The 17,026-nt window shown below is 38.2% G+C and overlaps 1 protein-coding gene and 1 pseudogene across 1 annotated transcript in view; both read right to left on the reverse strand.

The window, feature by feature from the left end:
* The window catches only part of PSMA8 (proteasome 20S subunit alpha 8), a 40,771-nt gene extending 24,394 nt beyond the window's left edge, over positions 1 to 16,377 (reverse strand). The window contains exon 1 of the mRNA XM_006154532.1: positions 16,177 to 16,377. Within this exon, the coding sequence (XP_006154594.1) occupies positions 16,177 to 16,278 (102 nt within the window). The 5' untranslated portion in view covers positions 16,279 to 16,377. The remainder of the gene's footprint in view (positions 1 to 16,176) is intronic.
* On the reverse strand, positions 2,463 to 3,053 carry LOC102496016 (coiled-coil domain-containing protein 90B, mitochondrial pseudogene; annotated as a pseudogene).
* Positions 16,378 to 17,026: the final 649 nt, after the last annotated feature.

The raw sequence follows: 17,026 nt of genomic DNA on the forward strand, positions 1-17,026 counted from the left end.
GACAGTTACCCTAAAAAAAAAAAAAAAAAAAAAAAAATAAAAAAAAAGTAAAAAGAAATAAGACAAGTAAACTTCTAAGAAAACAAACTGCACAGAAACAGGCTTACTAGAAGTCCACTCCCCAAAACCAACACAAAGGAGACAGACAGATCTGTAAAAATTACAAATAAAACACCACCATCAACACAAAATCACCTGAGTATCCTAATCTTACACAATATACCTGGAAAAATAATAACTATATATGGTAAGATTTTAACCAAAATGAAAGAAGATGCCAGGAATCCATACAGGTTCCTTATAGAGTACCGGTAGTACTGTACTGGTAGTAGCAGAAGTAATACAGAAAGTTAAGTAGATAAGATTGTACAAAAGCTTTCCTGTGTATCTCACAATGTGGAGGGATAGGAATTGGAAGCTGGAATGGTCTGAATGTTTATTTCTCTCCAAAATTCGTATGCTGAAATCCCAAACCTAAGGTGATGCTATTAGTAAGTACAGCCTTTGGAAGATGATTAGGTCAAGAGGGTGAAGCCCTCATGAATGGGATAAGTGCCCTCAAAAATGAAGCCCAAGGGTCAGCCCTGTAGGATAGTGGTTGAAGGAAGCAGATCCCCAAAAGTCAACTGTGGCTTGAATTCCAGTCTCAGTGGCTTGCAAAACACACTTTGCACGAGTGCATGTGTTCCCAAGGTCTCATAGGAAGGAGATATGGCAAAGGGATTGCAGCATGACCTTGTCCCATGAGGGGATGCTTTCTCCCTCTCACTTTCTCTGGCAAGTGCGCATGCCTTTGAGTCCTGGACCTGGTGGTTTGCTTTCTTATCTCCCGCTCTTCTTTGCTATCTCTGGTCAAATTGAATAATAATAATAAATAAAATTAAATGAACAGTTCTAAGAAAAAGTTAAAAAAATTAAAAAGAAATAAAAAGAGATGGGGGAGGGACAAAAGATCTCATTTGCTTTTTCTACCACGAAAGGACACAGCAACAAGGCACCATCTTTGAGAAATGGGCCCTCACCAGACACTTAATCAGCCTTGACCTTGAATCTCCCAGCCTCTTGAACTGTGGGAAATAAGCATCTGTGGTTTATAAACTGCCTTGTATATGGTATTTAGTTATAGCAACTGAAGAGACTAAGACAAGGATTATAAGCTGCCAAGAAAAATACCAAACCCCTTACTCTATATCACTGCAAAGAAAGCCTCAGGGTCAGCCTCATAGTGCAAAGGTTAGACCCAGTAGAGAGGAAGCTGGGTGCCACATGGCTAACCAGGGTTTAAGTCCTGACTCTGTGGCTTGAAAAACATGATAGCATATGCATGTGCCCAGGGTTCTGATGGGAAGGAGAATTAAAGGAAAAGAATTGTGGCATGACTAGGTCCCATTGGGACATAACTTCTTTCTCTCTCCTATTCATGCACATGCCCTCTGGCATTAAAAAACAAACAAACAAATGAACAAAAAATCCTTATCATACAAGAAAAAAAAAAGTAGAATAACTATTTCTTTGTCCTCTATCTGCTCTTGTGAACAGAGATGAGAAAATAAATCTAAAGAATAATCTACAGAAGTCAGAGTTTTCAAACATGGGCTTATGAGGAAACAGCCATATTTTCAAAGATCTAAGATTAATCTATTAAAGAAAAAATATAGCTCTGGTCCAGTGACAATCATGCAGGCAGTAGAGTGCCACTGCACAATACTGGAACCATATGGGATCCTTGGATTCAGATATGAGATAGACCTGAACATGCCAGGCCCACCTGTTCTTGCCTGTCATTCTGGCTGGCTGGGAGTCTGGGGGAAGGACTGCAGCATGGCAAGACCATGTCAAGGGTACCTGAAAAAAACTTTCCCTGCCCTGTGAAATAAGAGAATAAACTTTCTTTTTAAAAATATTGAAATGAATTGGATTCTTAATAAGAGCTTTTCGACATACTAAAATAAAGGCATAAATATCAAATAAAGACAAAATACTTCTTTCTATTCTAAAACACTTCTTTTTAGTGGACATATACTTTGAATAAACTTGTTTCTGCTGCACTTGTCAATGTTCAAAGTATTAGGTCATCGAAAAAGTCATGAAGCATTTTTATATAAAAATACTTCATGACTTTTCTGACAACTCAATAAATCTATCCTGGTGTAGTGCTCTAAGTCAATAGCGGGACCAGCAGTTAGGGTAATGGCTATGTCAGTGAACTCCCGTGTAGTCGACCATGGCTTGAGCCCCGGACCTGGTGGCTTAAATTCATGCCAGGCGCATGTGCGTGTGTGCCCAAGATCCCGAGAGGAGAATGGAAGAGAAGGGATTGTGGTGTGGCCATCCCCTCTGGGGGTGATTTCTCGCTTTCTATCTCTCTGTCTCTCTTTTTCTATAGCAAACACCTCTACAAAAAAAAAAAAAAAAAAAAAAGTCAATAGCATCAGTAGCAGCATTTGGGGCATTGTAGAATACTACCAGAGCTTCTTCCAGATTCTATAAAATCCCAGTGCTATTGCTAGGCATGTAAACACTGAGACGGCAAGATAAGAAATTGTCTCAGATTTGTTAGACTCCATCAGTGTTTTTAAGGAAGCAATTTCAGAGTCAATTTTGTTACTGGTCTCTGAAACAATACTTTGAGTATCCTTTTAGATAAATTCTGTGGTGGCTTCCATAAGTTGCTTTTTTTGTTCTGTAAACGCATCTATCACTCTGCTCCTTTCTAGGTTGATGTCCTGTTTATTATCAGATCAGATTTGACTGGTTTCATTTATTAGTTGTTGCCTAACTTGGTTTAATTCAATTTTCATGTTCTCATTCTCTGCTTTCAGACTTGCAAATTCATTTTTCTCTAGGATGACCATGTCTTTCCTAATAGAGTCCAAATATGAATCCTAAATGGAGTCCAAATTGTTGTACTGTTATTTTCTGCTGAATTTGAGTGACCATTTTTTTACAGGTAGTGTCTAGACTGACATTTGATAAAGTGGGTAATGCTGACACACATGTTTCTGCCTGTATTTTGTCAAATCCATGAATTTCCAAGTCTTGAACCAATGCATGGGCATCAAATATTAATTTGCTTTGTTTTAAAGGAGTATGACCTCTGGCCTCCTATCATATCCTTCCTCGGTTGTGGTGGTCAAGAAATCTCACCACAAGGCTAGCAAGAAATTCCCTTGAGGGGTTGAAACCCAGTGAGCAACCCTCACTGCCCATGGAGTGCAGTAGCCGCCAAGCCCAGCTGCATCTCAGGTTCTTACACAAACTTTTTTTTTTTTAAGAATGTATTATTTATTATAATAGTAATTAAAATTTTTTTCCTACTTTTTTAAAAAAATTATTTCTTCTGAGAGAAAATGAGAGGAAAACTAAAAAAAAAAAAAAGAAAAAAAGATGGGAAGAAAAGGGAGGAAGAGAGGGAAGAAGAAGAGTCAGGCAACCCAAACAGGGTCCTTACATGCAACCTGCCCCCAGCACAGTGTATGTGCCTGGTGTGTATGGGAGGACTTTGGCACACAAACCCAGGACCCTCCCCCAAGTGATTCCAACACCACAACGTGCTGCACTAGCGCTGCACTACAGCAACTACCCTGCAAGAAATTCTTTTTCCTTCTTTCTTTCCTTTTTTCCTTCCTGCCTTCTTTCTTTCTTCCTCTCACTTTTTTTCAGAAATTAGAGACAGAAAACAAGGAGACACACAGAGAGATAGGCACTGCTGCCAGGGTCCTCAAGCCTTGATACACTCCCAGCCTCAGACAACTCCTGATCACAAACATGTATGGCCACGGAACTCAGAGAGGTCACTAGATTTAAACCCAGAACTCTCCCATGTGGGTCAGCCCCACAGAGTGTTGTGTTACTGCTATACCACTGTCTGGCCCCATGTAAACATTTTTTTAAACTTTATTTATTTCCTCTATGAGTGAGAGACAGAGAGACAGTACCCCCCCCCACTCCCCAACAGACTCTTGACACCACAATCCATTCTAATCCAGATCACAGGCGCATGCATGCCTGGCGTACTCAGGGAGGTCTCTGACTTCCACCAGAAACCTTTTCATGTGGGATTACCTAATAGACTCTTGTGTATTACTGCTGTGGCACTGTCTGCCCACTTCCCAATCAAAATTTTGATATAGGTGCTTGAATTCATAACTACCTTTGACCAAAGTTGATGATATTAATATTATTTTATAAACATAGCATGTGAAAGGAATGAACTGAATTAGCTCTGTTGAGGTAAAAATATAGAGTATGTTGAACAAAGAAATAGGCCTGAGATTACACCTTTCGATGAAATAATACAGAAACCTTTTTTTTTCCATTAAAACCTGTCAGTTAATCAAAGAGGCCTTCCTTAATCATGCTATACAAAGTTAGCAACCCCAATCTCATCAGAGACAAATGTTGAACATCATACACTACAAAGACTATGCCTTCTTATCAAGCCAGGGAACTTTTTTTTTTTTTTTTTTAAATAGATTTTGGCTATAGGGTGTATGTGTTTGCGAGAGAGACAGAAAGAGACAGAGAGACAGAAAGTGAGAAATAATAACCCTCCCAGGGGTGATGGCCATGCTACAGTCCCTTTTCTATTCCCCTCTCAGGTTTTTTGGGCATGCATGCACATGCAACTGGCATGAGTTTTAGGCTGCCAGTACAGGACTCGAATGGTGGTCAACTATGTGGGAATACAGCAATGTAACCATTATATCATCTGCAGCCCCAAGCCATGGAATATTTTAACAACTTAGCATATATTAGGACTCAAAGTCATATTCCCCAAATTGAAATATACAAGTACTAAAGAATTCATATCCAAATATATAAGAAATTCAAACAACTCAATAGGAAGAAAATAATTGAATTAAAAAGTGGGCCAAACGAGGGCCAAACAAGGGTATGGTGGTTAAGGTGCTGGACTCCCACATAGCTGACTGTGGCTTGAGACCAGAACTGGTGGCTTTCTATCTCACTTTTTTTTTTCTCTCTCTCTCTGGTGAGCGCATGTGCCCTATAACATATTAAAAAATAATAATAATAATAAATAAAATTAAATAAATAATACTTAAAAAAGAAAAATGGACCAGACAACTAAATAAACATTTTTTCAAGGAAGACACCAAACAGGTATATTAAAAAATGCTCAGGCCAGTAGGTGGTGTGGAGGTTAAGGTGCTGGATCCCACATACCCAACAGCTTGAAAAATCACACTGGGCACATGTGCATGCATGCCCAAAATCCCAAGAGGAGACTAAAGAAGGGATTGCAGCATAGCCATCCCCCCAGTGAGTAATTTCTCATTTTTCCCTCTCTTTCTCTCTCTGGCACACACATGTGCCCTATAGCAAAAACAAAAACAAAACAAACTCAAAATCACTAATCATCAGGGAAAGGCAAACCAAAACTATTATCACCTCAAACTCATTAGACTGGCTGTAACAGGAGCCAGCCTGTTGTGTGGTGGTAAAGGCAGCTGGATCCCATGTGGCTAACCGTGCAGCTCAAGTTCTGGACCTGGTGGCTGAGAAACATAAGGAATACAGTAAGGAAGTCCCTGAAAAAAGAATCAAATAGATCTACCAATATGACCCAGCAATCCCACTTTTAGAATAAATCTAAAGAAAATGAAATCAAGATCTTGAAGATCTGCATTCCCATGCTCACTGTAGCACTATGCACAAGAGTCAAAATATGGAACCAATGTAAATGTCCATCAATAGATTAGTAAAGAAAACACGGCATACATTAGGTTGTCAGGAAAGTCATTATACATAGAAAAACCGAAAAGTACATCATGACTTTCCCGACAACCTAACATATCATACAATGGAATATAACTCGGCCTTAAAAAAAGAAGAAATCCCGTCATTTGCAACGACATAAATGAATCTGGAGAACATGCCAAGGGAAAAAGGTCAGGCCCCAAAAGACAAATACTATAAGATCTTACATGTGGAATCTTAAAAAAGTCAAACTCATAGAAGCAAAGTGGAATGGCGGTTTCCAGAGGCTAGAGGTGAGATAAATGAGAAGTGTTGGTCAAAGGGTACAAGGGTCACTGATGCAGAATGAACATGTTCTGGAGATCTCATGTACAATATAAAGACTAAAGTTAATAGTACTGTATTGTACACTTGAAATTTGCTGACTGGATTTTAAATGTTCTAATCAACACAACCACAACAAAAAGGTAAATACAGGCAGTAATAGGTATATTAATTAGCTTGTGGTAATCATCTCACAATGTATACATATAGCAAGACATCACACTTAAGTCATTTATAATTTTTAATGTCAGTTACACCTCAATAAAATAGGAAAAACAAAAATTTTAAATAAAAAACATACAAATAGAATCCAGATGTGTAGAAAAATAGTAATATACCACAAATGAGTATGGTTCATTTCAGAAGTTTAAGGAAATTCAATAAAAGTAAAGTTTTTGACATGGTACAGTGGATACTGCCTATCTGCATTTTTACTCATTTGATAACAGCATTTCAATGTTCTTGGAGAAATACTGAATCTTTAGGTGGGGTTGAAATGTAATCAAGTACAGCCAAACAGTAAATCTTAACATTTTACCAGAAGTGTTTGCAGGACAGGATAATTCTTTCTGCTATACCTATAGCTGGGAGATTAGCACTCCTAACTGTTTAGAAGCCACCAGGTAGAGAACTCAAGTCTGAGAAAGAAATAATACAAATAGGAAACAAGAAATGGAAAATGAGGAAGAGAGACAACCACATCAGTTTGGCTAAAATCCCTTAAGACCTTATTAGTGATGTGTTTAGTTAAAAGGTCTTCCTCTGCTCCCTTTGGGTACTTGATTCAAGACAGTCACTATTTTGTTTAAATTAGCTTGCTAGATTTCTTTTTTTTATTTAATAAAAAAATTGTATTTACTTTGAAGCATTCAGAAAGTTAACAAAACAGCTGCAACTTTTTTTTTTTGCAATTAGAGTAGTATTCAGTTAGCAGAACAATTATTTTGTATAAGCTGCATCAGAGACAACCGAAGATGAAAAAACTACCATCCCCATATATAACTAATTTGTGCTGTGCACCAACAAGAACCTGCTTTAAATTTACATGCCAACTTACAACCCCCATACTGTACCAGGCAAGGTTAGTGACTACTGAAAATACCACCAGGACAGAGCTATCTGAAGACACATTCGGTAGTGTGTTAACTATACAAAAAAAGACACTGTACAGCTTAAAAACAAATCTTACCAAGCCTTACATTTCAATTTTTTTCTTTAAAAGGAGTGAGTTGTGTACAGGGGGTTAAATGCTTTATAGACAAGGAAAAAACACTGCGCTAAAACCTACTTACTCATCATCATCTTCTTCATCTTCATCCTCTTCATCTTCTTCTTCTTCCTCTTCTTCTTCATCTTCCTTGTCTTCCTCCTCCTCCTTCTTTTTCTTGCTCTTTTCAGCCTTGACAACTCCTTTTTGCAGCATCAGGCTTTCCTTTAGCTCGGTATGCAGCAATATCCTTTTCGTATTTTTCCTTCAGCTTCGCAGCCTTCTTTTCATAAGGCTGTATACCATCTGCAGCAGTGTTATTCTACATCTCTCCCAGTTTCTTTGCAACATCACCAATGGATAGGCCAGGATGTTCTGCTTTGATTTTTGGGTGATATTCAGAACAGAACAAGAAAAAGGCTGAAGGAGGCCTCTTGGGTGCACTGGGATCCTTGAACTTCTTTTTTTGTTTCCCCTTTAGGAGGGATATAGGTTTTCATTTCTCTTTCATAACGGGCCTTGTCTGCCTTTGCCATATCTTCAAACTTTCCTTTCTCTTTAGCAGACATGATCTTCCACCTCTCTGAGCACTTCTTAGAAACTCTGAGAAGTTGACTGAAGCATCTGGGTGCTTCTTCTTGTGCTCCTCCTGGCAAGTTTGCACAAAGAATGCATATGATGGCATTTTGCCTCTCGGCTTCTTAGGATCTCCTTTGCCCATGTTTAGTTATTTTTCCTCAGTGAGGCACAGAGTTGCCCAGTGCCTGTCCAGCTCTCACTTGTCCTGGCTCTGTCTCTATGGAGCTCAACGTAGTGCAATGGCTGTGAGAGCGGGAGCCAGACGCAGCCTCCTCACTCTCTCTGCTCTATAACCAGTTTGCTAGGATTCTGATGCTTGCAACTGAAATAGTCTTAAATAAACCAATTATACTGAATAGTGAAAAAAATGAAAATTCTAAAATCTTTAAAGGCATTTGATAAAATTCAACACCCGCACCTAATTTACAAACACTAGAATAGCAGGGAGACTGTTTGAATATCTCGTTTAAAGTAGGATTATCTTAGAAAACAAATCCCATCTACTTAGATGCTCAAGTCAAAAAAGTTTGCTTGCCATTCTCTATCTTTCCTTGACCATTCATTTCTAAATTACCAAGTTTATGTCCATTTTATTTGAAAAATCTAGTGACTTCTTCCTATTGCCTTTGTAATAGAAGCAACCATCATTTCTCTCACAGACTATACACTACTGCTGTAGCTTCAAAGCTTTTCTAGTTTCTACTCTTGCTTCCCATCTCTCCACACTGTACCCCATGTAGTTTCCATAAAGCAGAATAAGCATTGAAAAACATTAAGAGTCAGATTATTCTTCTACTGAATATCCTTCCAGGACCTCCTAGTGTACTTAGATACCTGGCTCTCCATATTGTCCAACTGCATGCCATACTCTTCCTTTATCACCAAGCAACAGCATGCTAGTTTGTGTCTTTTTCTTTTTTTCCTATTTAATTTTGCATTTAGTCATTGTATATATTAAGAAAGTACAATATGAGCTTATATTTTTTTCATTTTTTTACATTTAATCCCTGTACATCTTCATAGCATACAAAATAAATTGTTCCAGCATGAATACACTGCACATTAGCCAAGTCAAAGATATTACCAAACATATTAACATCAGCAGATAATTTTCAGTTTTTGTGTCTGTTAAATTCTCTTTTACTCTCCCTCTCTTTCATAGTCTGACTCACTTTGCTTAGCATTAAATCTTCCATATTTGTCCACTTTCTATCAAATGTCAGGATCTCACTGTTCTTCATTGCTAAGTAGTATTCCATAGTGTATATGTGCCACACTTTTTCAAATCATTCATCTATTCTTGGACATTTGGTTTATTCTATGTCTTGCCAATTGTGAATAATTTTGTGAAGAATGTCACAATAAACAAGGATGTCCAAGTGTTTATCCAACTGAATGTATTCTTATCCCGAAGGATAACCAGGAGTGGAATTGCTGGATCATATGGTAATTCTATTCATAGTTTTTTGAGAAACCTCCATATTGTTCTCTACTGTGGCTATACTAATTTACATTCCCACCAACAGTGTAGGAGAGTTCCCTTTCGCCACAGCCTCACCAGCACTTATCATCTTTATTTGTTTAATCTTAGCTATTCTGACTGGGGTTAAGTGGTATCTCATTGTGATTTTGATTTGCATCTCCCTTATGATAAGGGATTCTAAAATTTTCTTATACATAATTTTGTTTCTCTATTCCTATCCTTCAAACATAATAATCCTTCTGCCTGGAATATTTGTCCTGTCATTTTAGGTCTCAAATTAAATCTCATTTTAAGAAGTCCATCTCTAGTCTCTCAACAAACTTTTCTGTTATTGTCTTATAATGGACATATTTATGAACTATGTGTTTATATATGTGTCTCTTTAAAAAGCAAATTATGTGAGGGCAAGGAAATCATCACACAAATTTAAAGAATGGAAAACTCTATAAAATGATTAACCCAGTCTCTTCAAAAAGTCACACGCACATAGAAGAGGGAAAATGTTCAAGAATAAAAGGGATACTTAATAACTAAGTGTAATACATAAATTTTAGGCTTAGACTCAAATAAAGCAACTATAAAAAGCTACTTTATGAGCAATAGAAATCCATAAGGTAGATTATTACAAAATATTACAGAGCTATGGTTAATTTCATTAGGAGAGAATGGTTTTAAGAAACGGCATTATGGAAACAGTAGGTGGCATGGTGGTTGGGGCGCTGGACTCCCACATGGCCAACAGTTTGAGTCCCAGACCTAGAGGCTGCTTTCTCACTTTTTCTCTCTTGCTCTCTCTGTTTCTCTCTGATGAGTGCATGTTCCCTATAACCAAATTTTAAAATAATTAAATTTTTTTTTCTTTTGGAGAGTTTTCGCTATAGGGTGCATGTGCTCGCCAGACAGACAGAGAGAGACACAGAGACAGAAAGCGAGAAGTCACCCCCCAGAGGGGATGGTCACGCCGCAATCCCTTCTCCTCCATTCTCCTCTCGGGATCTTGGGTATGCACACACACACGCCCGGCGTGAGTTGTAAGCCACCGGGTCCGGGACATGAACTGCAGTCGACTACATGGGAGTCAAGCGACAAAGCCATTACGCTAACTGCTGGTTCCCAATCATTTAAATTTTTTTTAAATACATTTTTTTTAAAAAAAAGAAACACCATCATTTTCTAGAGATACATTCTAAAATATAATGATATCTGGAATTTTGTTTAAAAATATTCCATTCAAAAATAAATCTCAAACCTCACACTTGACACAAAAAATTAACTCAGAATTGCCCATAGACTAAACTGTAAAATGCAAAAACCATAAAATTTAAAGAAAAAAAAATATAAGAAAAATCTTTGAGACCTAGGATTATGCAAGAATTCTTGAACTTGGTATCAAAAGCATGAACCAGGGAACTAGCAGATGGCATAGTGGTTATATCTCTGGACTCCCAGATGGCTGACCACAGTTCAAGTCCTAGACCCCGTGGCTTCAAAATCACTCTGGGCATTTGTCCGAGTGTGCCCATCCTAGGAGAAGAATGAAGAAGAAATGACTGTGACATGGCCATGCCTCTTGCGGGTGCGATTTCTCACTTTCCCTCTCACTGTGTCTCTCTCTCTCCAGTGAGCATGCTCACCCTAAGATGGGAGAGAAAGACTCTAAACAAACAAAAGAAAGCATGAACCAGAAGAGAAAAATTTGACGAGATCCTCAAATTACAGACTTGTGCTCTGTGAAAGCCTATCTAAAGAGAATGAAAATACAAGCTGCAGATACGGGGAAATATTTTCAAACCGCATATTGGCAATGGACAAGTATCTAGAATATAAAAAGAACTGTCAAACTCAACAGTAACGCCAGACATGCACACAAATGACTAAGATCAGAGAACTGGAGAAAGGGAATCACTGCAAGACCAGACCCTGGAAAGGGTGCTCATTTCTGTTTCTCTCTCTGACTCTGAAGTGCACACACAGATGCTTTATCATGGAAAAGAAAATTCAACAGCTAAAAAACAACAAAAGATCCACGGCCCAGCCTCAGTGATACAGTCAGTAGCATACTGAATAGCAGTGATGGAAGCCACATGGCTGACTACCAGTTTGACTCTCCAGCCCAGTTGACATGAAATACATTTACTAAAGAGCCTAACATGCTGGTAGGCTGGAAGAAAAGATCATGGTATGACAAGATCCTTTTGAGGGTGCTTTCTCTCACGTGTATGAATACACTCACTATTATGAATAGAATAAGCTTAAAAATGCAATCTATTAGAAAATCGACAAGAGACATCAAGAGACATTTTACCAAAGAAGATATATAGATGCCAAATAAGCATAATAAAAATGTGTTCAGTTATCATTAGCCATTAGTGTCCAATTTAATTCAACTAAAACTACAATAAGAATCACTACACGGTTATCAGAATTACTAAAATGAAAAACAGTAATGCTACCAAATGCAGGCAAGGTTGTAGAGAAACTGGATCATTCATACACTGCTAATGGAAATATGAAATGGTAGCTACTCTGGGATACCATTTGGTAGTTTCTTTTAAACTAAACATGCAATTACCATGCAACTTTGGAATTATACACTTGAGGGTTTATGTCAGAGAAATAAAAACCAATTTTCACAAAAACACCTGCATAATAATGTTGTTCCAAACTGGAATCAGGTCAAATGTTCTGTAATAGGTGAATAGTTGAACACTACCATCCCATGGAATACTAATAGACAGTGATTCATGAAACAATATGAACGCATCTCAAGAAAAATAAAGTGAATGCTAAAACATGTCATACTATAAGATATAATCTTAATAACATTTTTGAAATTAAAAATTTTAGATGTAGAGGACAGATGAGTGCTGCCAGGGATTAGGCATATGAATAGAAAGGTTATGTGTGGATGGTTATACAAAGGCAAGATAAAGAATCCTTGTGGAGTTGAAACTATTCAGTATCCTGACTGTGGAAATATAAATGTACATGAACAATAAAATTTGACAGAACTTAATACTTACAAAAATGAATACAAGTAAAACTGGGGAATAAAACAGGTGATATATCAATAAAAAATAGGTGAATAAAATAGGTGCTTTATCAATATGAATATTCCCAGTTGTGATATTATACTATGGTGATATATCAATATCAATATTCCAGTTGTAATATTATACTGTGGTTTTGCAAAATGTTACCTTTGGCAGAAAATGTATAAAATATTGAGTCATCAGAAAAGTCATGATGCATTTTTGCATAGAAAAACACACCATGGTTTTTCCGATGACCCAATATATAATAGATCTCTATGTATTAATCATTACAATTGCATGTGAACTGATAATTATCTCAATAAAAATTTCAAAGAAAAAATACTTTCTCTCTGGGGCTGGCCCTATAACTCAGTTGTTAAAAGGTCTAGATCCCACATGGATGAACTGTAGTTTGAATCTGAGCCCTGGTGTTTTAAAAACACTTGTGTGTGATCCCCAAAATCATGATGAGAAGGAGAAATGAAGGAAAAAGGATTGTGGCATGACTATGTCTCTTGGGGGATGCCTTCTCTGTTGGTGCTTGGGCCCTCTGGTAACAAAAAACAAAGTGATATCCTAATGATTTTTGCTTAGTCATCCCTTTTTTGTAGAGAGAGATTTTTGCTACAGGGCCTGTGCGCTCACTGGAGAGACAGAGAAACAGAAAGTGAGAAATCACCCCTGCAGAGTAGATGGCCACGCCATAGTCCGTTCTCCTTCATTCTCCTCTCAGGACTTTGGGCACGCATGCACATACACCCGGTGTGAGTTTTAAGCTGCCAAGTCCGGAACTCAAACTGTGGTTGACTACGTGGGAGTCCATTATGCCACCTGCTAGTCCCTGCCTATTCATTCCATAAAAGCAAGTCACTAGATTCAGCCTACACCTAAAAAAAAATTACATGAGGATCTAGACACCAAAAGGTCAAGATCATTAGAAGTCATTTAAAGGTACTTTTATGCAACTAGATACTGTGCAAGATGCTTAACATATATTATCACCTAATTTAATCTCACACCAACCCTATATATAAAGCAGGTCTTTTTTTTTGGAGAGGTTTTCGCTACAGGGCATGTGCACTTGCCAGAAAGTCAGAGAGAGACAGAGAGACAGAAAGCAAGAAATCACCCCCTGGGGGGATGGCCATGCCACAATCCCTTCTCCTCCATTTTCCTCTCGGGATCTTGGGCATGCATGCACATGTGCCGGGTGTGAGTTTAAGCCACTGGGTCCAGGACTCGAGCCAAGTTCCACTACATGGTAGTTCAGCAACATAGCCATTACGCCAATTGCTGGTCCCAAAGCAGGTCCTATTTTGATGCTTATTTTATTACTAAAGAAACGGAAGTTTAGGAAACTTAATTGCCTTAAATAATACTTACCTGGTTTCCACATTAATGATAGCACTAACTAACTAATATACAAATATATATTGGACAAACTGCAGGTACGACAGGAAGAATAGAGGCTTTGGAACTAGAAAAACTTAAGTATGAATGTGGACTCTATTGTTTTCTAGGTGGGTACCTATGGCAAACTATGAAACTTCCCAATCACGGTTTCCACAAATTTTTGTTTAAAAAGGGATTAAATACTGTCTTAATGTACATAATGTACATGAAATACCTGGTACAAAGTCTTCCTTATATATTAGCAAATTCCTTCCTAGTGCCTCCACTGTATATTGTGTGATAAAAAATACAAAAAAAAGGAATTATGCCTTCTAGATACTCAAAGATATTGCTACCTTGTTGGTGAGAGATCATTAAATATTCCTCAAATTAAAGACAATATGAGGCCAAATAATAAACATTGTACAATACTCTGTGGTATAGATTACAAATTCAGAAGAAGAAAATGATCTATGAAGACTGGAGTGGATTAGAAAGGCTTTGTGAAGGAGGAGAAAGTGTATGGAGATTCTCAAAGGATAAGACTTAGAGATGCCAAAAAAAAAAAAAAAAAGGTATCTTCCTCCCTCTCTTCCCTACATGGGCATAAACACATACTAGTGAAAACAAGAAGTCACCCCCTTAATTTAAGGGTTATGTTAGACTTTGATGGCCAGACTGTAGAGCTTAGCTTTGACAAACTAGGAAATATGGAGATAATAACACTTTGGGGTCAGGAAAAGGACAGAATGAGGAATTCTAATAAATCTTATCTTTATCATGAGAGTATTGTAAAGGATTCATTTTTTTCCCCTAAGAAGAAAGATATTACCTCTCCAAAATATTATTCAAACATGTTTTCCATTTACAGAAAAGGGAACTAAAGCAAAAAGAAAACAAGCCTCTTGTCTTAGCTCATGCTGTAAGACAGTCATCAAGAAGGAAGTATAGAATCCAAGATCTCTAATTATTGCCCATATGAATTTTATATTACTAAAAATACTGTATCCACACACTAGTCAAAAACTGGCCAACCCTGGCTCATTTAAAACTCATAATCAACTGTTGTTTATAGACAGAATATTTGTGACATATTTTAATAAACACATTCCATTATAAACTTTACCCCATGTAAAAGGTCATAGCACCCTCAAGGAAATACAATGACTCACTCCATACAAAGATGCAAATTATAACTTCAGAATCCTGAGACAAAAGTGTCTCATCCTTCCAATGTATCTTTAAAAATGCCCACTATAGGTATTTTTATATCCTTACCCTTTTACAGCTCATTACAAAGGAACTATCAATCAGTTCTATAGCATTCTTAAAACATTTTAAATGAGCCAATGTGGTTTCTTATTACACCCTAGTCTTCTCCCATTACTCCCCTTATTTTAGGCTTTAAAACTTGGGCATTATTTTCTAACCATATGCTACATGCCTTGCTGGGGATTATATAACTTTTTGTTTTTATCAAAATGGTACCCTTTTGGTTTAAGCTACATCAGGTTTTCCTTAAATTTACAATTCTAAAATTAAAAAAAAATACATATAAAATATGTAAAAAAAAAAGTGGGCCCATTTAAGGAAAAAAACCCCTTGAAACATTATTCATCTTTCTAATGTTAATTTCTAGTTTTTCCTTTTTTTTTTAAACCACTTTACATGTGCTAGATTTATAATTAAAGTGAATTATTTCCTTCCATAACCGAGTTGGGATGAAGAGCAAGACAAAATGCCAACAGTATCTGACTTAGAAATGTGCATATTCTCATAGCTACCTCAATTTCCAAAAAGAAACCCACAAACATACTCATGAAATTTGACATATTCTTTAAAAAAACTGGATCTTTTCGAAGAGTAGGGTATAAGTTGGAAGATACGGGGAAATAGATCTTTGGTCCCTAGGGTACTTTCGTCATTTTTAATTTTATAAATCACTGAGATTATTAAATGTAGTTAAAATTTGGCTTCAGTCTTACTACTACCCTGAATATTTAAAAGTTTTCCAGGAATGGGGATACATAAGTCTAACCTAGGGAATAATCTCTCAAGGAACTTCAAGTATTGTTTAAAAACAAATGAAAAAAGTGGTAGAAGAGCTGAGTTTCTTGGGATTTTGTCAGCCACAGTAATAATCTCTCTTCTAGAGTCAAGGCTACAGCATAATCCCCTACGCCCTACTTCTGTGTGTGTACTATCGCCAGAGGCATTTTCACAACAGAAACCCATGAAATGTACCCACTTTTACTCTGCCGCTTCCAGTTCAAATCTCAGAAGCAGGATCTCCCCCAAGAACAGGGATAAAATACTTCCACAAGTGGGACATGCTCCACTTGCAACCCCTACACCGGAGTAGGCTACGGTAGAACGGTATGGAAGGCATGAAGTGAGAAGGAAGTGGGAGCCATGCTCTGAAAGTGCTCGCTCACCGCAGTGGATCCTTTCTTGACCGCTTCCTGGGCATATTCCACTTGGAAAAGGTGTCCATCTGGGGAGAAGACCGTGATGGCCCTGTCGTAACGGGACGCCATTGCACAGGCCTATGAAGGGTCCCGCCAACCGTCCAACACTATGGTGGCCGAGGAGGGTGGGGAGCCAACTGCGCCACCACGTGCTGCCGCCTGCAATTGCTCGCCGAAGCGCGCAGAGGGCTCCCAGAAGTCCTGGCGCCTGTGCCCGTGACTACTTCCCGGAAGTGCTCGCAGACCAGCCTCGAGATGTCTCCCCGAAGTCCTGGCGCCTGTGTCTGTACCTGTGACAACTCCCGGGAAGTGATGCTGTTGCTGCCTGGAACCCAGCAGTGCCTGTGAGTTGGCTGTGTTCTTTCCTCCAGCCAGCGCTTGGCACGTTTTTCCCAGTTTTTCCACCATAGTATCGCTCCTGGGTGGTGTCAGGTCACTGGTGTTGCAAAAATGTCACGAAACATTGGGGACACCTCTTAGCTCAGTGCTTAAGGCCTGACCATAAGAAGCCAATGACAAGTTCTGCTCAGACAGCTTGAAAAGCACCTCAAATGTGTGTCTGTAGGTACCCCAAACCCTGACTAGGGCAATAAAGGAAGCAAAAACCGAGTAGGTTTGAGCAAGCCCATCGGGGAGGGTTTTGTTTCACTGTCTCTCCTTGTGGCCAGTGCACATGCCCTCTGGCAATTAAAAACAAGTCTTCAAAGATTTTTTTTTTTTTTTTTTTTTTTAGAGATTTTCACTGTAGGGCGCGTGCGCTCGCCAGACATACAGAGAGAGACATAGAGACAGAAAGCGAGAAATCACCCCCCAGGGG

The sequence above is a fragment of the Tupaia chinensis genome, unplaced genomic scaffold (genome assembly GCF_000334495.1).
Source record: "Tupaia chinensis unplaced genomic scaffold, TupChi_1.0 Scaffold000414_1, whole genome shotgun sequence".
NCBI classification, from domain to species: Eukaryota; Metazoa; Chordata; class Mammalia; order Scandentia; family Tupaiidae; genus Tupaia; species Tupaia belangeri.